This window comes from Stegodyphus dumicola, chromosome 1, assembly GCF_044657685.1.
Source record: "Stegodyphus dumicola isolate Sdum_Otavi_A_Nest chromosome 1, ASM4465768v1".
Taxonomy (NCBI): Eukaryota; Metazoa; Arthropoda; class Arachnida; order Araneae; family Eresidae; genus Stegodyphus; species Stegodyphus dumicola.
Window position 1 is genome coordinate 287,468,145 of NC_140768.1, and position 19,859 is coordinate 287,488,003.

At 33.9% G+C, this 19,859-nt stretch overlaps 2 protein-coding genes across 2 annotated transcripts in view; one reads left to right on the forward strand and one right to left on the reverse strand.

The window, feature by feature from the left end:
- The window catches only part of LOC118182512 (tudor domain-containing protein 15-like), a 69,372-nt gene extending 65,404 nt beyond the window's left edge, over positions 1-3,968 (reverse strand). Inside the window, exon 1 of the mRNA XM_035351865.2 lies at positions 1,553-3,968. Coding sequence (XP_035207756.2) covers positions 1,553-3,818 — 2,266 coding nt within the window. The 5' untranslated portion in view covers positions 3,819-3,968. The remainder of the gene's footprint in view (positions 1-1,552) is intronic.
- An 807-nt stretch (positions 3,969-4,775) lies between these two features.
- The window catches only part of Cse1 (chromosome segregation 1), a 133,905-nt gene continuing 118,821 nt past the window's right edge, over positions 4,776-19,859 (forward strand). Inside the window, exons 1-4 of the mRNA XM_085808301.1 lie at positions 4,776-4,915; positions 6,865-6,950; positions 7,157-7,302; positions 19,045-19,146. Coding sequence (XP_085664427.1) covers positions 6,866-6,950; positions 7,157-7,302; positions 19,045-19,146 — 333 coding nt within the window. The 5' untranslated portion in view covers positions 4,776-4,915; position 6,865. The remainder of the gene's footprint in view (positions 4,916-6,864; positions 6,951-7,156; positions 7,303-19,044; positions 19,147-19,859) is intronic.

The following is a 19,859-nucleotide window of genomic DNA, read 5'->3' on the forward strand; positions in this document are numbered from 1 at the left end:
TTTACTCTTAATTTTGTGAATCTATGTGGTGACGGCAGTATGCATATTCTCGGTCAGATAATTTTAGATAGTCTTTGGATGCTGTTAAGGAATTTTGTGTGCCACAGACTGAAGACGGAGAAATTTCTAAATAAGATATGTGGATATTTATAGTGTGTAAATGCAATAAGAAGCATTTCCTTTTTTATGTTATTCATTGTTTGATTTAGGTAAAAATATATTTATGGGTGCCCCTTGATGATAATTGGCTGTACATGGATACTGAGTTTGTGAAATTCTTCGATTTGTTATTTTGGCTTTGTGCAGCAACAAATTTTGTTAAAAATATATAATCTCAATAAACTACATTTTAAATCAAACAAAAATAACATAAAAGAAATTCAACTTTTTCATGTTGAATACAAAACTACACAAAGGAAATATCCACTTACATTATTTATGAATTTACGTGTCTTCAGACAAACAAAATTCCTTAACAGCATCCAAAAACTCTCTAAAATTATCTGAATTAGAATCTGCATACTGGCATCAGCAAATAAATTCGCAAAAATATACTCCATACGACCATATATATTTCCTTCCTAGAAACAGGACACTTAATAATGGCTACTAAGTAAACCTTCATTTACACACCAGTCAATTAAGCCTTTCGTTCGAAATAATGTAGTTAGAGTAGATTTAAGGGCACCCCTTGGATCATTGCCAAGTTGTTGTTTCATTTATGGTAACCTGAGTAGTTGAATGTTATGGAAACCCTACTATGACATAATTGGTTGCTTGATTGCAGTCAATTTGAATGAAGGAAAAAGATTTGGAAAGCATGTGTCGGATTTTGGATAAGAAGTACGTTGTTATTTTGTGGTCTACATGGTAAAATGGCTGAATGTGGTAAGATTAATTTAAAATTTCTGTACAATTTGGGTAAAAATATATTTATGGGTGCCCCTTGGCGATAATTTACTTAAAGCTCTCATATATGTTTCATTATTGACGAATAAAGATATGCTCAAAATGCTTAAATCACAAAACTTTTTCTACTTTTTTGGCATTATTAAATCTTGTTCCAGTTGTGCCATTCTGATGCTGTTTTTGTTTTAATAGAAATGTGGGTTTAGTATCCGGTGCACACGGGATTTGGCTACTTTTGGCGACTTTATGATGAGCAGTAAAAACGGGACATATATGATGAGTAGTTAACGGGTCATTCAAAGAAAATATACAGTTAAAACATACTATAGTATATATACTATGTGTGTATATACATATATATATAGACGTTCTTTGGATCATTTTTGGTGATGGCGATAATTTTCAAAGTCGCGCCAAGGCTGCACCGTATACTAGGATTTTACCGAAATGCGATCAGCCCAATTTACTCTTCCCCCTCCCACCCCAAAAAAAATGATAAAAAGGAAGATACAGTTATTCGATATAAGATTTAAAAGGAAATACTTCAGATATAATTTAGAACTACTGTCAAGATCTGAGCAATATTTTTCAATTATTTACTTAATAACTCATAATTAATAAAAAATAAATAACTAGTACTTACCATGTATGGGACGAGGTACAACATTTTCATGCTGCCTTAACAGTTCTAAAATTGCTACATTATTAGGAAAATCATCAGTTAACGTTATAAGCCATTTCTTATCTTTTTCTGCAATCATTCTGGCTTGAATGGAATTTTCTAACATTAAGCTACAGAGTTTATCAACAGGAGTACCAGGTGGGTAAGATTCTAAAGAACACTCAATTCCAAAGGCAGGAAATTTAATGAATTCCTTTGTTATGGGATGTATATCATGCAAAGAAACTATACATCGATTTCCATAATCGATAAAGAACACCTCAAATTGAGAGCCTTTGAAACTTATCACTATGGCTCTGTAAAATTGATTATCCTCCTCATATTTAGCACAAACCAAATTTCCTACCATAGGAATGTATTTGAGGTTCCTTTTGCTGCCATATAATTCATTTATTTGTTCTTGCATTTCACTAAGCAAGTTTGAATCAAGCTTTTCAAATTGAGCAAAGAATAAACTAGGTGAAGTGAAACTTGTAACAAAAAGATTTTCTACATCAGACACAGGAACTGTACTAGCAGATAAAATTTTGGACTCCATTTTTTGAAAAACTGAAATATTTGAATCCATTTCATATAATGTTATAACGTAACTGTTATCTTCAGTAAGTGCTTGCACTTGAGCTTTTAGATTTTTCCCTAAAGTCAATTCTTGAAACAAAGAAAGTACTTCTTCTTTCGGCACACCGTTCAAAATATTTCCCGTTTCATATGGACAACATTTGTATGCTTGACATGGAAAATTCAATAATTCTAAATTCAACTTTCGAATATTTGCTAAACTGACTTTCTCGTAATTACCAATATCTACAAACAAGACTTCAATATCCTGCTCATGATTTACTTTGAGTATTTCAGCCCGGTACCATATTTTATTATGAAATTTCACACAAATTGCTTGGCCAGGGATACACTCATTAATATGCAAAGATTCAAAAATATATCCAGAATTCAATTTAAATGTGATAGCTTCTAGCTGATCTTTGAAACATAACAACTGACAATAGAACTCAGTAATGTCAGTTATTGAACTTACTGTTACTTCAATGCTAGATCCAAGATTCAATTTTTGTTTTCTGTATGTTACTGAATAGACTGGCATTTGTGGAGAAATGCGGCGTGGAGTAATAATGTCTTGTCCATGTCGTCTCACACTGACTATACATTTATCTCCATTATATCCAAGAACAAAGCACTGAAGGTGGTAACCCTTAGTAACTAGTCTCAGTTCTTCTCGGTCATCACTAGACAATGAACAACAAATTGCTTGAGCAGGAAGTGTCATGAAAAACTGCGGTATAGCTCTTAACTCTTGAAATTCTTTTGTTTCTGTATAGCCATAATCAACATAAAATATTTTACATTTACCTTGTAATACTGAGAGTATACGTGCTCGGCGATATAAATGATCTGACTCAGCCAAACAAGCAGCTGAATCACGAGGAACATTTACTAATGCTAAACTTTCCTGCGCAACATATTTTTGAATGGCATCCATCAATCGCTGCAGCTCCACTTCAGCTGCAGCAAGTTGCACGTAGAAATTACGGATACTTTCAACATGGGAAACTTTAACAAGGTGTGCAGTATTCGCATCCATAGTATTAACTTTATATGATACAGCTGGAGGAACGGGTTTTTCCTGTTTAATCAAAGCCAAGCCACTGTTAATAAGTCTCTGTACAAAGGGTTCACTTTCACCACCTTTCGCTACACGCACGACTGGTGTATTCAAATAGCTTGACACAACATAACAAGATAAAGTCTGATATAATAAATGTGACTCACAAAATTCGACCGCTTCAGGCGGCCATTCAGAGGTACCAGGAGGCACAACATCTGCCAGAATGCACTCAACAGCCTGCGGTTCAATTGATATTAGTCTATCTTCGATTCTTCTTGCATCCGTAACAGAAATTTTTTCTTCATTACCGTAGTCCATTAACTGCACTAAAATGTCTGTGTATCCTGAATGATCCAAGACACGTGCTCTACACCACTGTCTTTTAATTTTTGATTTAACACTTAATTTCATTCCCACAGGCGTTTGAGAGTTACGCATATAACCCGACATTTTATCATGTTCACTAGCCACCTTTGCATAATGGTTTTCCAAATTTTTTACCACTTCCAATGCTGTGGCTGGTAAAGCCCAAAACTTCAACAAATTACCATCACTTTTCACATACGTGATCACTAACTCTCTGGCAGTATGTCGAAATTGAGCCATCTTTTTACGCTTAATCTAAATTCAACCAATAAATGATAAACAGACAGAAATCATTATTAAAAAGTAAGATAATTATCACAACAATACCAAAACAGTTGGCGGTTATTTCCAAAACTATCCAGTTAACAGATCGTTAAACAGAGGCGGATGCTAAGCGGAGGAATGTTCTCTCAACCAACCAGGCAGCATTGTGAGCTAAAAAAGAAAGGATAGGCTAAAAGGCCTATCCTTTCTTTTTTATTGTTAAGGCTAAGGTTTGATATTGTTAAGGCTATTGTCCGAACAATATCCTTAAATGACTAATGACAATTCATGAAAAAAGAGGGAAAACAACTTTGGAATTATATGGTTTCAAAGTGAACACCTCCGTACACTTTAACACATTGCATGCAGGAGATCATTGACAACGATGACGAAAGTAATATCGCAGAAAGAGTCTGTATAACTTCACGATTTATAGCATCTTTCATATCTGACGGTTCTCGTCGATTTGATGTGTACAACTATTGGAAAACTACGATCACAGGCCATTTTCAATACACAAACTCTACCGAGTCATGTTATGTGGCAAGGAAAAATACTATTCATAAGAGCTATAAAAGCCTGTTTTCTGAAGAGTTCTTCAATCTTAGAAGTTTTAATCTTACCTTCTAGTCTGACCCCTTGGTTTAAAAAACACTAAAACAGTGCATCATGGAATGAGAAAAGAGTGTTTGTCAAAGAATATGTATTCTTTGTGTTTAGACATTCTTTGTGTTTTTATTCCGAGTTTCTGGAGATAATGTTAGAAAGAACGCACAAAATTAGTTTTTTCTTCGCAATAGACGGTCTTTCAAATTTCAAAAGTGAATGCATTTCTTTTTATGCTTTTAATTTTTATTAACTTTAAGCAAATGAATTTAATAGTTGTGCTCAGCGGTTTAAAAGAAAAATAAATCTAGAAAGACAGACTATGATCATCTTTAACCGCAACTGTCCTATTCTTTCATCGTGGATTGCATTTGAAATGTTAACATTTAACTGTTGTTCATTCTGCTTTATTTAGAATTACATTCAGTGTTCTTTTCCATTAAGCTTCATCCGTATTAACTACTAAAGTATGTAATAATTACTTTTAAAATTTAAAATACATATATCTTATTCCTTTTAAATATCGACATGTCTTAACCGGCTTCTGGTACTTTGTATGGTCTACGCTATGAGATAACTAAAATATTGATTCGCTAAATTTTGTTTAATTATTAATGTATTGTATTAAGATAAATGATTATGATTTGTAAAGTTTTTACTATAAGAGTTATAGTAAAAACTACCAAATTAATTGTAATCTTCCTGTTTTGCTTTACACATTTGTTGACAAAATTATTCTCAATTTCTTTTGTAGTCGCGTGTTGTGATATTTTTTGCGAAGGCTGTCCAAATGATGACGCAGAATATCCGACCATTTGTAAAAATTCTTCGAATTTTCCATGATTATGAACTTTTTAGTATAATTTAATAAATTTGGTTTTGTTTTCTTCTTAATCGCAATTAAGGCTATCTGACCACAGTTAATTAACTAGTAAAGGTATATGAAGGACATCAAGGTTTGCTTTGCTTAAGGTGTATGTTGATTCAAAATCATGTTAATGAGGATATACTTCAGAAAACTAACTTACAGAGTGGCATTGAGATGCTATGTAGAAGATGCCCTAACAGATAGTCGCCAAGTATTCCTGTTCAAACGTTACAGTGAACCTGTAATAACTTGCTTTCTGTGTAACCTTGGTTTGGTGCTTTTAAATTTACCACATGTAATGCATTGTACATGATGGCAATGTCTATTTGCATAATACTGGCAGCAGTGTATGAGTTTACCGACAGTGCTTGTTGTAGGCATGATGAGCTAACCTGTGAACAAAATCAGCGATCAATTAAACCACTGTTTTCCCTTTCCTCTTAATATCAAATCCTGCCATAATTTCCAGTGACTGAATGTGGTGTATGGTAGTATATTCCATGACAATTATCATTTCTCTTCATACCTACCATTACTGAAATCACTTGTCTCGTTAACAGAATGCCCGCACACATGTAGATTTGCCAAAATAAATATGTTAGTTAACTGAGTAAACAGCATAAAAGTTAAAAATAAATGATAAACTAACATAGTATGTATTTTTAAATATCAAGCTGTGCATCTAAGATTCTAGAATGTGATTTCTAGTGAAACATTTTATGTGCAATTTGTATTTAACATTATAATATATATTTTACTAACAATTTAATATATAAACTAACATAATATATATTTCTAAATATCAAGCTGTATATCTAAGATTGTAGAGAAACATTTAATATTCAAGCCAATATGATAGTTTTATGGGCAATTTCTGCATAGTTGAAAATATTGAACCTCAGAAAAATTACAGCTTAATTATTACTGTGGGAGAATAATAAGTAGTTGTCGTATGATTTTGTAAGTGTATTAAAATAACATTCAATATTATTTGCTATATGTCAGTTTGATAATAGTGGAGTTATTGACAACGAGCAAGATGCTACATTTCTTATTTTAAATTTACAGATCTATACTTTTGCATTTTGTGACTGTAAAATCTCAATATTATTCTGTTCAGTCCTGAATGTATATATAAGCTTAAGTGCATAATGTTCGACCAAGTTAATTTCAAGATTAGATGCTTAGGCATCATACCATTTTACTCTAGTTGTTTGTATATTATGTAAAATTGGCCATACATTTTATTGAAGATAACGTGTACCTTTTAATAATTAAATGTAGATATATGTTATTTCTTTTAATTGACTGCGGTTTCCTCTTTGACATTTAATGACATATGAAGTGCAGAAGATATCTTTTTAGTATTCTGTTGTATCTTAGATGATAATTTGTTCTTTTTAAAAAAAATATATTATTATTTGTTAGAAGTCAGTTCATGGGAATAAATGGGTGTATAATTTTAGATGAAAGTACTATTAATAGAATTTATAAAAAGTAGTTTTTTTTTAAATAAGATTTTCCCCTCCCCTCTGTTTGTATATTTAGAATGGAAGTGAATGAGAACAACCTAAACACATTAGTGGGATACTTGCAGCAAACTTTGAATCCCAATCCTTCAGTACGGCGACCTGGTAAGTTATATCATAGCATTTTTATTTGTTTTTGTGTAGTTTTTAATGAATATTAGTAATTTAGTGCTTTCTTTATGCAACTTGGTTAACAGATTTTTTTAATTTTATTTTTTATGGTTTTTTTAAAAATAGCATGTTATATTTGTTTTCCAAGGATTCTTTGCTGTCTTAGTATTTCAAATTTTGTCTTTAATTTTCTTTTACAGCTGAAAAATTTCTAGAGTCTGTAGAAGCAAATCAGAATTATCCTGTTCTTCTGTTAACTTTAGTTGACAAATCTGATGTTGATGTAACCATAAGAATAGCTGGTGCTATTACTTTTAAAAACTATGTAAAAAGGAACTGGAGAGTGGTATGTTCAATCATTTATTTATTTTTATAAAAAGGTTAAATAATATTCCTGAAATTATATGTCCCCCCTTGAAGATTTTGACTTAAATAAAACAGCTTACTTATAAGATCACGCTGATGACCATTAGTTGACATAAGCATGAATCTGAAACAGATTTCATTCATATACATTTTAACTCATTTTCCCCCATGCTCTTCAAAAATTTATTCTGTTATGACATGAGTGTTCAGTGTTGTGTCTTGTCACTAACGAAAAGTCACTATGTATGTTTGTTTACTCTGGCCACATAAACTCTACTAACGAACCTGGCAACTTCTCGCACAGCCGTAACGAAAACCAGCACAGAAGGGTAAAAATAACTCTTTATTATTCAAACTCTGAACAGAAAAAGGCACATATTTTATGCTTACAATAACACTGACTGACAACTTGCAGTGGAACTTAAGAATTGTTACACAATAAATTTGATGCTAAAACATAGTGCTGGACTAACACTTTTAAGTTAAGGCTAACTAGGTTGACTCAACAACCCACTCAACATGCTAAATATTTAAATATTCAAAATGACGTAACATCAAGGATAGACTTGCAATGTGTACTGCCTAGCAAAAACAGGGTCTGAATAAACTCCCAAGATTCACCCACTTAAATACTCACTTAACTTTAAATTTGCATCCTGGTTAGGAAATACGTGGGGAAGGACTTCAGAAAAGATAAAAAAAATTTGAATAACTGCTTAATTGAATTAAGGGAAACCCTATAACCAAGCCATGCAAAAGCCTGTTTTCAAAGCCAAGAAAAGTGTTTTAAAGAGTAATATTGAAAATAAAAGTTAAGAATACATGTTTTAAGCAGTAAAATAAAAAATACAAGTTTAGAACATGTGTTTGAAATGAAAATAGGGAAAAAAATGAAAAATTAAAAAAATAGCGGAAGCACTTCCGGAGAGAACCCGGTGAATGTAAACATTGCCAAATTTGGCGATAATAGTTAAAATCTGGTAACCCAGCGGATTCAACCTATCCGCTTGTTGCAACCATTCATCTTGCGTCCATTTTGTTCCGTTATCACTGTGGTTCTTCCCATTTGCAGATTTCTATTATTCTTCTTTTATTTATTACTTTTTTTTCTTAATTTTTTAACAACGAATAGATAGATTTCGGTTCTCGATTCGGGATGAAAGGAAGAAAATAAAGCGGGAGGGGTGAATGCTAATTTGTAACACGGCTCTTCACGTTGTGTTCTTAATTATTAACAGCTGTACGCACGCAGAACCATGAGGTTTCGAAACGCTCAAATAATTCGTTTTCGTACTCTGCAAAAATGTGCATTTTAAATAATTAAGTAATGCTTTTATTTTTATTATTGTTTATTGTCAACTGAAATTATGATAATAAATCAATTTTTATGGCGTAAAATTGTAACAATATATTGTTAATGCTTTTCTTACAATAACCTTTCAGAGGAAGACACATTTCTGCACACAGAAATTAAGGACCATTAATGAAAAAAAATCCAGGACCTATGAGTAAATGCGAACTGAATAAATTCAATTAAAAATATTAGCGATGCCTGCATTTCACATTTGTAATACCATCCTAAAAATAAAATAGATCCATAAGTAGTATGTATTATTACTAAACATGAATTAACATGATTATTAATAAATTTGAAAATGAAATAAACTTTAAGTAATTGATCAAGTAGCATTAAATATTTTACTCTTATAATAGTTGGGTATATTTGAAAGAAGTGACATTTACATTTTACTAACTTTATGTAACTTTTTTTTATGTCTCATAATGTCACATACTTGGTCAGGCTAGCGGTTTAAGGTTTAGTAAGTAGCAGGTTGATTTTATGTCAAATGGCATAGGTTAAAATGAGAAGTATCATAATCAGCATAATTCATAACAAAAGTTAATAATTTAATAATTAATTTCTGTTTAAATTTAACATCAATTTATTTCTGTATATCACGTTTAACCTGTTAGTTTTACATCTACATGCTTATTATCTGTGAATTTTTACTACCATATGCTTAATATATTGTTTAGTCTGCTAACTAGAATTTACATGCACTAAAAATCACGTTTACGGCTCGCCTCATCGTCGCTGAAACGTGAGCTTGGCGAGTAAAAATGGAACGGCGCCAACGGGTTCTCTGCGGATGAAAACCCAAAATAGCTGATAAATTTACAAATCAAGGTAAAAATATATTGCAGGCTACTTCTTAGCAATATTCCTGTGTATGTCCTACACCTTTCCCAGTAAAATGGCCTCCAAAACATAATACAATAAAGCATAGTTAAAATAAAAATATATAATCTCAGTAAAATGCATTTTAAATCGAACAAGGAAGTAACATAAGAATGGCAATACATGTTATTGTATCTATGCTGTACAAGAAGGATGTAATGTTCCTCCCTTTTATCTATTAGCCATGTGTTGAAGAACCTAGAACTAAGCAAATAATTGCTTAAGTGCGAGAACATAAACATAAACTCAAGAAAGGTTAATTACCCATTATTGCTCAAAATAAAGATTCACAGATGGCCTTTTTCTCAGGGTGTACAACAAAGCCTCCACTTCTGCTATAAACTTAAAATAATTGTTATAAAATTAAGATATACCTTATATCTTTCCCTACCAGAATTTAATTATTTGAAGAAAAAGGTCTCACAAGGACCTTATTAAGAGTTTAAATTGTAGAAACCTTCCTAACAATTCAAAGTTTAACTTCTTATAACCTTGTAATGTTGCGCGGCCCCAACCTGCACGCACCGATAGTGGTGACTTCTATGAACTGGAAAGTACACAAAGTCTTGAGAAGGGTTTAAATCCCTTTTTATTCAACTTTAGAAATTACAGATGTGTGCTCTTGACGCTCACAAACTACGCCGACCCGGCGGTAAAATAAAAATAAGAAACTAAAAATGAATAATAACAAGTGACTACCTACGAAGCTCTCTAAACGTAACTAACCTAACCGCATTCTAAGATACCACTGATAATTCAGCAAACTTCTGAATATTACATTGAAAGATTTAACTATGTGCCGAGGCAAGCACACAGGCCGAAACGCGTGGTTCTTCAATTTCTACCTAGCCACCTCCACGCTTGTGAAGCAAGAAAGCACACTTTCGAACTCGTTTCCCATCTATTTAACTCAGAATACTTCCGCTGACTATTTTGAATACTTTGCGCGTTCTACTAAAATTTACATACTCTGGCATTGGCAATTCGAGGTGAAAGTAAGGCTTGACAGGAAACATAGTTTAAACTTAAAATAAATGTTAGTTAAAATAAATATAAACCCTACATTTGCCGCTGCCAGAATTTGGTAAACTTGGAAGCAGGTCCTAGAAACGACCTGTGGAAAAGTTTCCACGATTCTGAACTAAAATTTAAGAGCCTCGTTTACATAAAAAAACTGTTTTCTCACAAAAGTTAGAATAAATTTCTGTAGATACTTATTTAACCCTCTCTTCTTACAGCAACCTTTCCTGGACTTCAGGAATCAATCTGTTCTCTTCCTTCCAGCATCTGGAAGGAATAAGTATCAGTATCTTTCTAAATACATTATAATTTACACTTTCTTGACACTGAATAAAGTTTGTTTTTGATCGATTTATTTTCCTTAATTACTGCTTAATTCACATTCATTCAAGTATTCAAACATGAATTTAACTTTACCCTGGCTCTCCACCATGTGTGGTGTCAAACGGGAATATTCGTGTTTTAGTATTGCAACACTTCCCCTAACCACAATGATTTGTTAGAATTCAACGACCAAATGGACACACCTTACTCGACATTCTAAAACTCGATGAGCTATTTTAACATTCTTAAAATTCAAGTGTAGGTGGAGAACCCTACAAAACACATTCATTCTAAATTTCCCCCTCATTCATCTTTAGACATGCAAGCTTTTGCTCTAAAGCATCATTTTATCTACAGTTTAATACTTAAATTTTGAATTCATTGCTTTTAAGCATTTACTTTTAGCATCTAAAATTTTATGCTTCTAGACTAAATTCTACTTTTACATAACTTTCAAGTATTTACGTATATTTACAAAATTTTAATACATATGATTTTTACAATTTACCATAAAATGAATAAGAGAAAATAAATTTTTACTTTACTCATTCTTCGCCAAGCTGGCGGCACTGAAACTAAAATTCTTATTAATACAAGAATACGAAGTTATTTTTATCTTCGGCCAAATTTTGTCTTTAACATAACAGAATTAGTCTTTCGACCAACAGAAACTGCTTGTTCTTAGATTTTGTACTTAAAGAAAATAATACTTTTGCCTTAGCTAAATAAAGTAAAACAAAACTAAGTCTCAACCGACACAAATTGACTTCCGTCAAAACATAGAACTTCGTATTTACGCATAACATTTCGGAACAAAAGAAAAAAAAAATTATAGAAGATTTTAACTTATCTTTGAGTTTTCGATGATTGGAACTCCGACATCCTCTTCTGGCAGAACTGCTCCCACGATATGGAATTCATTGACGTCAGTCGTCTCCTTTGTGTCCTTCGAGTTTCATCCATGTTGTTTTTTTCTTTTTCGCCCTCTGTATGCTGGCCTCTTGGAGTGGTAGTCGTCGGGTTGCTGTCTTTTCCGTTTTGCGCTTGGACAGCTGGTCTTGGCGTTCTCCGGTCTGGAATCATGCCTGAATTTCTTCTGTTGGTGGTGGTCTTTTCGTTCCTCTTGCTGTCTTTTCGTTCTCGGGAACGGCGGCCTTGTTCGCACCTAACTCTCTGGCCCTGGAAGCGTTTTCCTCGATGCAGAATTTCTACTGCGATACGTTGTAACTGGTCTTTTCCTCTTTACGCGGCAGCGTTGCTTTCTTGTATTTCTTAAATGCTGGAATCTGAACTTTTTCATTTCTTCTTATCGGTACCGTCGCATGACATGTAGAAGGGCTAGGTTTCTCTTCAGTTCTCTGCTTCTTGGGTGGTGGAACGGGCGACGGTTCTTCTTGACCTTCCACTTCTTTTACGCTTGAGTCCTGCAAGAAACTTTTAAGGATTTCAAAATTATTTTGATTATAATATTTTTTCACCTGATCGGGACTTGCTTTACAGATTTCCCCTCTCTCGTTCTTAAGGTACAATACGACTCCCTTGATTTCCTGAATTATATAGGGGCCTTCAAATTTTGGAGCTAACTTTGCAGTAAAATGGTCTGGGGCACTTGATGAAGAAAATTTCCGCTTCAGCACTTTATCCCCAACTTTAAAATCTGCTTCACAGCGTTTTCTATCATAGTATAATTTTCGTCTATTTCTTGCCATATCCGAGCTTTTAACTGCCTGGTCAATGAGTTTTTGCACATCTTTTTGTTTAAATTTTTGCTCTCTTTGTTGCACAAAGAATAATTTATCTAATGGCGTAATTAACTTCCGTCCTAAAAATAATTCTGCTGGAGTTTTTCCCGTAGTATCGTGATTTGCCGTTCTTAAAGCATAAGCTAACTCATTTATGTAGCCATCCCAGCGCTTGTGATGTGTGCTAACATAACTTCGAATTATTTTTACAATATTTTTATTAACTCTTTCTGCTATGTTTGCCTGTGGTCTATACGGAACCATTTTGATATGGCGTATGCCAAGTCCAGTGGAAATGTTTTCAAATATTTGGCTAACGAATTGTTTACCGTTATCGCTAATGACTTTTATCGGTGCACCGTATTTTAAAATGTATCTGTGTAAGAATGCATCTGCGACTGTTTTGGCTGACGCGTGTTTAAGTGGAACAATTTCTATCCATTTTGAAAAATGATCTACAATTACTAAAAGAAAATGATTTTTATTTAACTCACTCTGGAGGAAAGGACCAAGAAGATCTATGCCTAAAATTTCATTCGGAAATGTAGCGCGAATGCTATTTAAGTACCCGGCCGGGCTGTAATTTATATCATTTATTAACTGACATTGATTGCAGGACCTGACATACGCAGTTACTATTTTATATAATTGCGGGAAATATACCGCCTCGCGTACCCTTTTTAAAGTCTTTCTGACCCCTAAATTACCCGTTGTTTTCGCGTCATGTAATTCCTTCAAAATGCTTAATCGAAGCGACGCTGGGATGACTTGTTTGTACTCGAGATTTTCGTTTGTTGTTTTCGTATAAAATAATAAATTATCTATTATTTCATGGTTTTCTGCTCTATTTCTTATTGCATCGATGTCTATGTGCTCAAAGCTTTCGGGGTCTTTCATATATGCATAGATACTTCCAAATTCAGGATCAGCAACAATTGTTTCTCTAGAATCTAAAATTTTTGAAGTCAACACAGCGCATTTGAGTTCATTTCCTTCATCGTCCAGTTTTATACAAGAAAGTGCGTCAGCTACATTGTTTTCCTTACCCGGTTTATATTTAATTATGAGATTATATTCTTGAAGTTTTAAAGCCCATCTTATTAACCTGGGCGTTAGGCTTTTTTCCCGAGTAAAGTCTACCAACAGCCGCATGATCCGAAAAGACTGTTACTGGCGCTTTGCCAAAATAAACTCGAAGTTTGTGTACAGCCATTAATACGGCTAATGTTTCTCTCTCTGTAGCTGTATAATTCCTTTGTGTAGGGTTCAACGTTTTACTAAAAAATGCCAAAGGATGGCCATTTTGCATGAGAACAGCACCTACAGCATAGTCCGACACATCTGCTGCAATTTCCAGGTTTTCGTCCCCCTCCGGGAATTTGAAAACAGGGGCATTGATGAGCGCTTCTTTTAACCTTTCAAATGCAGTATTTGCTTCTGCTGTCCATGTGATTTTACTTTTCTTTCTTTTAATTACTAACAAGGGTTCAACAATATTAGCAAAATCTTTTATGAATGACCGATAATAAGAACATAACCCAAGGAAAGAAGAAAGTTTCTTGGCGGTGTTGGGAGGTGGGAAATTCTTGATGGCTTTTATTTTTGAACCCTTTTGCGAAATTTTATAACTGAGATATTTAAGTTCTTTAGTTGCGAACTTGTATTTTGAGGCGTTAATTGTAAGACCGGCCTCTTTTAATAATTTGAAAACTTCTTCTAGGTCTTTAATATGTTGTTCCAACGTACTACTCGTTATAATTATATCATCTAGATAGATTAAAGTCGATTTTCCTAGGACAGGCTTTAGAACAATGTCCGTAGCTCTCTGGAATGTTGACGGGGCCCCACACAACCCAAAGGGCATGCATAAGTGCCAGATTTTGTTATAAACGCAGTTTTATGTATGTCTTCGGGTCTCATAGCTATTTGATAGTAGCCAGACGTTAAGTCCAACTTAGTCATGTATCTCGTAGTCTTAATCTTTCTTATAATTTCCTCTATAACCGCCAAAGGGTAAACTGGAAATTTAGTAACACTATTAAGTTTCCTGTAATCGATAGCAAACCTCCAAGCCCTCGTTCTTTTTCCTACATAGTACGACTGGACTCGCGTACTCACTATTTATGGGCGTTATTATCTGGTTCTTTAACATTTCCTGAATATGTTCTTCGATGATTTGTTCTTTCTGTTTATCATAGCGGTAAGGTTTAGTTCTACAGGGTTTGTCGGCAATTAACTGAATATCATGCGTAATAATTTGACAACTACCAGGCCGTTCTGAAAACAAGTTTGAAAAAGTACTCACCACTTGCTGGATGGCTTGGCTTTCATAGTCATTCAAATGGCTAAGGTCGACTTGCGGTTGTTCCACTGGTTCCACCACCCTCCGATCCATCTCCAGCACAATAGAACTTTCCTGAAAATTCAGTTTGGCCTTCGCGGCTTTTAAAAACTCCATACCTAAAATAAGTGGACTTTGCAAGTTTTGTACTACAAAAATTAATACTTTAAGGCTTTCGTTCTGAACCTGTATTTTTAAAGATAATTTTCCAATACATTGACAAGTTTGTCCTTGCGCTGCTATGATTTCTGTGTTTTTATTTTTAAATAATCGTAACCTATTAAAATTATTCTTAAAAAAAATATCACTCATAAAATTACCTTCTGCTCCTGTATCGATGAGGGCTTCTACTGGTACATCGCCAACCAGGGCTTGTATAATTGGCAATTGTGAGTTTTTTACGACGACCGTATTTAAGTATCTTCTTGAGGATTTTCCGGGGTCTGGACCCTCACTTTCACAGGCCCCTCTACTCGTTTAAAGCTTTCCTTTCAACTTCTGCCTTCTGGGTACGGGGATGGTTGTTTTCAAATTTCCTTTTTGGGCCTTGACCTTCGAGCTTTGATGAGTTAGCTTGATAGCTCTTTCCCACATAAGAGCGGTTTACATTTCTGGTCTGCTCATTTGAAGATTGCCTTCGGATACTTTGGAAAATGCCCCTCTAGCTTTTTCCGCTATTCTGCGATTTTGGAACTTGACCGCCAATTCGAAGAGTTCCTGCAATGTGCTTGGGTTTCTAATTTCGAAGTAATCTTGAACAGCAGGTAGCAATCTTGGCAAGATTATTTCACTAATCTCCGCATCGGGTTTCTTCCCATACAGCATATCCGTCAGTTTAATTTTTCGCAGAATAAAGTACGTCAACTCTTCTATATCCCGTTGATAAAAACTATACAGTTCAGCTTCTAGCTTTGCTCGATCTTTCACCATGGGGAAGGCCTTTAATAACGATTTTTTGAAATTTTCAAAAGTATATATCTGGCCTCCGAATTCCCCTAATAAAAATTTGTCTATATTCTTCCACCATAGCGAGGCCTGTCCTCTTAGTGCAGATGTGGCAATGGCAACTTTTTGTCTTTCAGGCACAGGGTAGAGCTGGAAGTGATTTTCGAGGCCTTCTAGAAATATCGCCACCGAATTTTTTCCGTCGAAATTGACGTTTGGCTTGATTGACGCTCTCATTGTCTGGACCAGGTATCCAAATCCTTCCAATTGGCTTGCCGTTTCTTGTTGTTGTCCAGCAGCTTCCATCCAGTTTTCGGCCATTTCAGTTCGACAAGTGTTCGGGCGCCAATGTAATGTTGCGCGGCCCCAACCTGCACGCAACAATAGTGGTGATTGCTATGAACTGGAAAGTACACAAAGTCTTGAGAAGGGTTTAAATCCCTTTTTATTCAACTTTAGAAATTACAGATGTGTGCTCTTGACGCTCACAAACTACGCCGACCCGGCGGTAAAATAAAAATAAGAAACTAAAAATGAACAATAACAAGTGACTACCTACGAGGCTGTCTAACGTAACTAACCTAACCGCATTCTAAGATACCACTGATAATTCAGCAAACTTCTGAATATTACGTTGAAAGATTTAACTATGTGCCGAGGCAAGCACACAGGCCGAAACGCGTGGTTCTTCAATTTCTACCTAGCCACCTCCACGCTTGTGAAGCAAGAAAGCACAATTTCGAACTCGTTTCCCTTCTATTTAACTCAGAATACTTCCGCTGACTATTTTGAATACTTTGTGCGTTGTACTAAAATTTACATACTCTGGCATTGGCAATTCCAGGGGAAAGTAAGGCTTGACAGGAAAGATAGTTTAAACTTAAAATAAATATAAACCCTACACTCTTGAATTCTTAATTCAGTTTCATTATTGACAAAACTTTTAACTTTCCTTTCGGACGAACTTTACGAATGATCTAAAGTTAAGATAAATAAAATTATTTTACAGAGCTTCTTCCTCAGTACATACATTTTGATGTCGCTGTGATACATACTTTGATCCTTCCAAAATATCTGGGAAGAAAAAGCATTATTACACTCTTTCTAAGAAATATTTCCAATTACATTTTATTGCATTATTTGGCCCTCAAACAGATTTCATTCATACACATTTTAACTCATCCCCCCATGCTCTCCAGAAATTTATGACATGAGTGTGTCCTGTGTTACCACGAACAACTAACCACACTCCACGAGTTATTAGATTTTGACACACGAGACCTTTCTCTCCAATTGTTCGTTTAAACAACTAAAGCACTTTTGCAATCAACATTTAAAATTTTACTTTCAGCACAAACATTTTTACACCTTTAATATAAAATTTTAAATTCATTTTACATCACATGTTACACAGTTGCTATACCTAATTTACAATCTTTTCCTAAAATTTAATTTTAAGTTCAAGTTTACAACAATTTTCATCCTAATTTCAAGTCTTTCCGACTAAAAGATATTTACAATATACTTTCTCGCAAACTTGCGAATTCAAAATTCTTGCTTTTAACAGCATTTAACTTGTTCTCATTTGAGAAAAGCAACTTTGAACAACATGATATAAATTGAATTCTAAATAAGCAAGCAAAGAAAATTTTCACTTATATTTTTGCTTTTTATAATCCTTCATTCTTTTCTGTCAGAATTTTTCCCAGGTGGGACATCTTAGGTTCTGCACTTTAATTTTTCTCCTCGGGCGCCTGGTATTTTCTGCAGGAAATTCTTTCCTTTTCTTTCCTATGGCGATGAATCGGGCTGACTTCCTCATGGATTGTAAATTCTGGTACTTGACCCTTCTTTGGTTTCCTGTGGGTCTTTAAATTTAATTTTGTACTTCCTTGATTGCTGGAACGACGTGGTATCCACATTGACTATTCTGCCCATGATAATTCTTCGTCCTGATCTCTTCCGACCTTCCTTGGGGTGGTTGTCGATGGATAACAATGACTATCTGCCAAGGCTTTCTTTGTTGTATCCGGACCCATCTGTGGTGCCACTCGTTTCAATTTTTCGCTTTCCTGCTAGCACTGAACCTTGTTGCAGCTGGACTTTCTTTATTGGCCTTTCACTGGTTTATGAATAATTTAAGTCAGCAATATTGCACCGCTTGATTGCAATATTGCCGCCGGCTAAACAGAAAGGACAGCAAATTCGCCGCAGGGCTCAACGTGTTAAACCTTTACCATGGTCACAAGGTAAAATATAAAAGTTAATTTGAAACTTATTCTTTGCATCTAGTGAGACTTAATGCAAAACAACTTATCACCGCGAATGCTTTAGTGGCTTAATAGAACCTTTATTAACTGAGTTACAACCCCTTAAACTCTACACGAAGCTACGACACTAACAGCATCAGACAGAGGTCAGCTAACTTTCAAAACTTGCTAACTGTGCCTACATCAGGCCTTTCAGGTTTGTTTTCTGATCAGCGGGTCTCTCTATAAGCAAGCAGGAGTGGTGACAACAGCCAGTCTTTTGTTTTGAATCATGCTGATTATGATTTTAATGCTCATTTTAACCTATGCTGCTTGACGTAAAATCTACTTACTATTTACTAAACCTCTAGACTGAGCAAGTAATGTGACAAAATGAGACGTTAAAAAAAAAGTTAACTGTTAGTAAAACATAACTAAAATGTCTTTTATCTTCTTTCAAATATGTCCAGTTATTATGAGTGTAAAATATTTAATGCTACTTGATAAATTTCATAAAATTAATTTTATTCTCAAACATTAATTAAGTTATGTTTAATAATAATGCATCCTACTCACATTCAGGCATAGATATAATATTTTTAATTGAATTTATTCAATTCCCATTTGCTCGTAGGTCCTTAATTTTTTTCATTAATGGTCCTTAAAAGTACTTAATATCCTTGTGCAGAAATGTATGCGAACCCTGTAAGCATCAGAGGTATTTAGAGAACATTTAAATGTTTTTCTCTTTCTTATTGCTTTCTATTTTTTGGACGCTCTTTATTTTTTCTTCAGTTGTTAATTTATTGTGGGTATTATTATGATGTGTGTTGAAATTCAAAATACATCTTTTTTTCCTCAGGCGGAAGATAGTGTGAATAAAATACATGATGTAGATCGAGGAGCTGTCAAGCAGCTTATAGTTGGATTGATGCTCAGAAGCTCTGAGCAGATCCAGCGGCAGGTATGTGATAGATTTTTACTGAGGCTGTTTTATTTTATAGTTTTTAACCAGAACTATTTAATGTGCAGAATTATTTTAGATTTGATTTCTAGGAAATATCATTTAATAATTTCATATGTATTATTTGATCATGAACGATGCAACCATGGTCATAAACATGCATATACCATTTAGACTGATTTACATTTATATTGATTATAAAATTTTTATTAATTTATAAACAGGGAAATTAATAATTTATCAAAAATGACATTGTGTGATATTTTAAAATGCAGTTTTACTTGTAAAGTACAGAGACAATAAATTTAAAAATAATTAAGCAAACAACTTCCATTTAACAAACTATGTCCTAATTAATAATTTTTTTGTTCTGATTACATTATTAATTGTTCTACTTATCGTTTTTTTTCTAAATCATATTTAATTTATTTATTTGTATAATAAATTTTTATGTTTTATTTAAATTTAATGTTAAGATCTAGTTATTTTTGACATCAAAGATATTATAACAAGCCTTTCTTATTTTGTTTTAGCTATTACATTATGCTATCAGAGTATTTATATGGCTTGGCATATGTTGCCATCACAGTGGATGTAAGATTTTTATCTGTCATGCAGCCTCATAAATAGCCTGTTCTCAGAATGCTCTCATGCCTCGTGGCAGGCACTCTGAGATTTATTTCAAATTTTAACTGCAGTTAAAGTGATTTAAA